This window comes from Colobus angolensis, unplaced genomic scaffold (assembly GCF_000951035.1).
Source record: "Colobus angolensis palliatus isolate OR3802 unplaced genomic scaffold, Cang.pa_1.0 Scaffold45, whole genome shotgun sequence".
NCBI lineage: Eukaryota > Metazoa > Chordata > Mammalia > Primates > Cercopithecidae > Colobus > Colobus angolensis.
The window spans coordinates 2332033-2337454 of NW_012117932.1; the positions used below are offsets into that span (position 1 = coordinate 2332033).

A 5422-nucleotide genomic window follows, 5' to 3' on the forward strand; every position below is an offset into this window, starting at 1 on the left:
TTTTTTTTTTTTTTTTTTTGAGACAGAGTCTCGCTCTGTCGCCCAGGCTGGAGTGTAGTGGTGTGATCTTGGCTCACTGCAACCTCTGCCGCCCAGGTTCAAGCGATTCTCCTGCCTCACCCTCCGGAGTAGCTGGGATTACAGGCGTGCGCCACCATGCCTGGCTAATTTTTTGTATTTTTAGTAGAGACAGGGTTTCACTCTATTGGCCAGTCTGGTCTCCAACACCTGACCTTGTGACCCACCCATCGTGGCCTCTCAAAGTGCTGGGATTACAAGCGTAAGCTGCCGCACCTGGCCAATTTAACACTTTTTAATAAGAAGTAAAATAAGTGGGAATAAACAGACTTTCAGGAAGAAAACGGCTAATAGTATTAAAGACAAAGTCAAGTCAAGTGGCATGTAAAATGATTTAAGTTGGGAACACACATATTATCAAGATGTTTCCTATCATTTCTTTGTCTACTTCACTGATCCTCTCCTTCACAGTCTTAGTGTAATCAAATACAGTTGCAACTTGGTTAGTCAACAGCCATTCTTCCTCTTCTTTGATAAAAAGAACTGTGATTCTGTTGATCCTTCTTCTGTCTGCCAAGTCCTTCAGGGGATGCTCAGTGCCTATCCAGCCCTACGTGGTAAATATTGATTTACTTAAGCCACTTACACGATCTTATCTCTATTGCCAGGTGGCTGGTTGAGCCATGAGCATGGGCTTCCAGGAAGTTTTCCCCACTTGTAAAGAGGAATACAAGACAGAAATATTCTATTTTCTTTCCACAGATGTTATCATCGATGATGCCTAAATCAAATGACTTGCTCCACATCCCTAAGACTTGTTAAAACTATTAATTAAATGTAAGTTAAAAACCGCAAAGGAATATCACCACATGATTAGTGAAAGATTATTATCTTTTCTGTGTTTTTGTATTTATGGAAGTATTCCCAACTCTAATAGGAAGCAACCATTAGAGTTGGGAATACTTCCATAAATATAAAAACACAGAAAAGATAATCATCTTCATTCTAGAATCAAAACATTCTAATTTCTCATCCTAATTGGTGTGTAGTGATATCCCTTTGTGGTTTTAATGTATATTTCCCTAATGACTACACCTTATTTTGAGCACATTCTCATGTGCTTATTTGTTTCCCATCTCTACTTTGGTGACGTGACTGTTCAAATCAGTTTTTAAACTAAAGTGTCTGTTCAAATCAAATTTTTAATTGGGCTGTCTTCTTTCTATTATGTTCTGGAAACAAGAATATTTACCACTTTAACACTATTATATTCTTTATATATTCTGGAATCTAGTTGTTTGTCAGATGTTTATACTATACTGTGATATTTCTCCCAGTCCATAGGTTGCCTTTGCATTTTCATAACAGTATCCTTGAACATGCTTTTAAATTTTAAGTTCAATTAAAATTTTTTATTTTTATGGTTTATGGGTCCTGAAAATTCTTCACCAGAAGATTTTCTATGCATTCATCTATAAGTTTGAACTCTTCTGTAAGTCAGGCCTATCGAGCCATTTTAAGCTAATTTTTGAATATATTATAATAGTCTTATGTTTGAAAAAAAATTTTTTTTTGAGGTAAGGTCTGGCTCTATCATCCTGGCTGCAGTGCAGTGGCATGATCATGGCTCACTGAAATTTCCCCCTTCCAGGCTCAATCCATCCTCTTATCTCAGCCTTCTGAGCAGCTGGGACTACAGGTGAGCACCACCACGCCTGGCTTATTTTTGTATTTTTTTGTAAGGATAGAGTTTCGCCATGTTGCCCAGGCTGGTCTTAAACTCCTGAGCTCGGGCAATCTGCCCGCCTTGGCCTCCCAAAGTGCTAGGATTACAGGTGTGAGTCACCGTGCCTGGCCTCGCTATTGTTTTTGGTTCAGTTGGAACAGACTGAAGAAACAAATGTATAGTCAGTCCATGCTTGTAGTGGGGATTTGCCCCCACTGGCTATTAATGAGGACATATATTGCTTGATTTGATGCTGGCAGCTGTTTTGCCAAGCCTAAGGATAAAGACACTCCCAAGGGCTGCAGAAGAGAGATAAAGAAATCTGAGTCCTTGATGACACCACAGAACTGCTGTGTCAAGGAACCCTGAAACTCACCCTACCTTTTTAAGCCAGCTATACTTCGTTACTTCAATGAAAAAGCATCCTGATATGGGACCCTTTACAAAAGAGCTCATTTTCTCTCTTTTAAAACTGTTTGAATCTACTTTTTTAAGAGCCTTCCTTCTCCATGAAAGGTTGTCAACTATCACTTCTTGCTATTCTCTAAAAGGATATGATAATGTAATAAATGGAATTCTAGAATAGGACAATAAATCTGAGCTCTCCTACTTACTGTGACTTGGAGGAAAATCATTTCAACTCTCTGAGCTTTAGGATTTTTCTTTTTTAAATCAGCAGCATCTGGGAGAAATATTGTATTATCACTACTTCACTGTCAATTAACATCTATTAAGTAACTACTATAAGACCTAAGCACTTTACAATCCCGAGTTGTCGTCAAATTCTTGAGGGAAAGGTATGTATTTTTAATCTTTATGTTCCCAGTGCCTACCACACAGTGGGGTTGGGGGGAGCTCAGTAACTATTTGAATAATGAGTTAATAAAATAATTAATGACATGATCCAGTACATAATCACCATCAGGTTACCACCAATTTTCCAGAACCATACCCATGTATACAATAAAACTAATTTTTATGTTAGAGACTAATTTTCACATACAATTATTTGAGAAGTCCTCAGGTAAGGTATCTTTCTTAAAGGCAGAGAAGACCTAAGTACATATTACCCAAGGTGATGTTCTCAAACAGACGATGTAATTGTCCATTTAAATCTCACCTGTTAAACCAGCAGGATATGAACTTGGCACCACTGAGAATGAGGAAGATGCACCTCCAAAAGGTGTTACCCCTGAGGATCCTCCAAATGGTGTCATGGAAAGACTGCTGAAATTAATTGCTGTTCCCTTTGCTGAAGATGACGGACATGGTGACACTGTAGTGGGTTCTGCTCCATAATGGCTCACACTTGTACTGACAGGCTCTGGAGTATTTTCAGGTCTGTATTTAATGGCTGGACTTTTGTTTTCTTTACTTTTAATGCAGCCCATTATCAAATCTACAGAGACAATAAAACAAATATTTTGAGAGTAAATACACAGGATACTTCAAAAACACAGGGTTCAAAAAGGCAGGGTTCAAAAAATCATTTTAAGAAAAGCATCTGCCATTCCTGCAAAAAGGAACATTAACAAAACAAAAAGAAGAAAGCTGAAAATGAGGTCTCTTCCCCTCATTTATCTTTATCACAATTTGCAAAAGCCCTCCTCCAATCGCTTCATTCTCCAACTCAATCACCTTTAATTTAATAGTCCAATGACAACATGCCACAGTATACTGGGAAAACCATGGCTCTGAAGCCAGAGAGGACTAAATTTGAATCCTGGCTTCCTACTTAGTAGTGGCGTGATCTCAGGGTATGCTGCTTAACCTCTATGCACTCCAGTTACTTGACAAAATATCGCCAGGTGCGGTGGCTCACGCCTGTAACCCCAGCAACTTTGGGAGGCCAAGGCGGGCGGATCACAAGGTCAGGAGATTGAGACCATCCTGGCTAACACGTGAAATCCTGTCTCTACTACAAATGCAAAAAATTAGCTGGGCGGAGCTTGCAGTGAGCTGAGATCACGCCACTGCACTCCAGTCTGGGGGACACTTTGGGAGGCCTAGGCAGGCCAATCACTTAAGGTCAGGAGTTCAAGACCAACCCGGCCAACATAGTGAAACCCTGTCTCTGCTAAAAATACGAGAATTAGCTGGGTGTGGTGGTGCACACCTGTAATCCCAGCTACTAGGGAGGCTGAGGCACGAGAATCACTGGAACCCAGGAGGCAGAGGTTGCAGTGAGCTGAGATTGTGCCACTGCACTCCAGCCTGGGTGACCTAAAAAAACAAAAAATAAAAAAGTATCTAGGTGATAAAATTATCTGTAAAAAAAAAGAAGAAAGAAAGAAAACACAATAGAAAGAAAAAAAAAGAGAAAAACCTACCTCATAAAGTTTACCATGAGATTAACTTTATTATAAATTCTAGACAATCTGGCACACAATGAGTACTAGCAAATACTGTTGTATTCTGTCTATACCAGCACTATGCCAACAGAAATATAATCTAAGTCACAAATGTGAGCCACATAATTTAAAATTTTCTAATTTAGTGTAGCCATATTAAAAAATACAAAGAAACAGGTAAAATTAACTTCAGTATTTTATTTAACCCAGTATATAAAAAACATTTATTTCAACATGTAACCAATATAAACATTTTAATGACTTTTTTTCATACTGAGCCTTAAAAATCTAATGTGTACTTTGCACTTGGAGCACATCTCAGTTGGACTAGACATATTTCAAGGGCTCAAGAGTTGTATACGGCTAGTGGCTATCATACAGGACAAAGTAGATCTATATCATTTCCCTTCCCTGTCAATGGAAACACCCCTAATGCTCACCAAATGTAAACCCAACCTATCTTTTCAACCTTTCCAACTTTATTTCCTACTATCCTCATACTTCACGCTCACACACACACAAATCTTGTTTCCCCAATGCATATGCCCTGTGCTTTCCCATTTTGGGTTTCTTCTTCCCCCTTCTAAAATGGTCTCTGTCCAAAGTATTCTCCCCACCTCTCTACCTGCTAAAATCCTATCCTTTCACTGATGGTCATCACAAATGTTACTTTTCCATTCAGGCTTTCCTTATAATCAGTAAAATATCTTTTCTCTTAAAACCCACAACGTACCTTTGGGGAGATTTTCTTATGAGGCCCACTTTAGTCCATTTTATATACCATTTTTTATTTACTGCTCTAATCCCAACCTACCCCCAAATTAATGGAAATACATTCCTTCGAAGCAAGAGTTGTGCTTTACTCATCACTTACCTACCATATTATCTACCATATAGGTTTACCAACATTACAAAATCTGCATTATTCTATTCACTTTCTACAAAAGCATTAATATAGAATTCATTAATTCACTTACTTTCAAAGGTCACTCTTATTTGTATAGTTTTTCCCTTTCTATGACATTCAAAAGGAAATAGGTGAGTGATGGCTGCCTCATAAACTCGGAAAGACTGAACATTTACAACCTCAGCTGTATAATAATAATTTAAAATGTAGCTACAAATATTAAAATAGAAGCAGTCTCAGAGTCTCAGAATTGGGTTTTAGATCACTCTCTTAAATGGGCATATTCTAAAGATGTGACAGTTAAGAATAAGCATCAAAATATAACCAGGAGGCTGGGCATGGTGGCTCAAGCCTGTAATCCCAGCACTTTGGGAGGCCGAGACGGGCGGATCACGAGGTGAGGAGATCGAGACCATCCTG

The 5422-nt window shown here is 38.7% G+C and overlaps 1 protein-coding gene across 1 annotated transcript in view; it reads right to left on the reverse strand.

The window, feature by feature from the left end:
- The window catches only part of YES1 (YES proto-oncogene 1, Src family tyrosine kinase), a 95360-nt gene that overhangs the window by 32075 nt on the left and 57863 nt on the right, over positions 1 to 5422 (reverse strand). Inside the window, exon 2 of the mRNA XM_011957784.1 lies at positions 2865 to 3143. Within this exon, the coding sequence (XP_011813174.1) occupies positions 2865 to 3135 (271 nt within the window). The 5' untranslated portion in view covers positions 3136 to 3143. The remainder of the gene's footprint in view (positions 1 to 2864; positions 3144 to 5422) is intronic.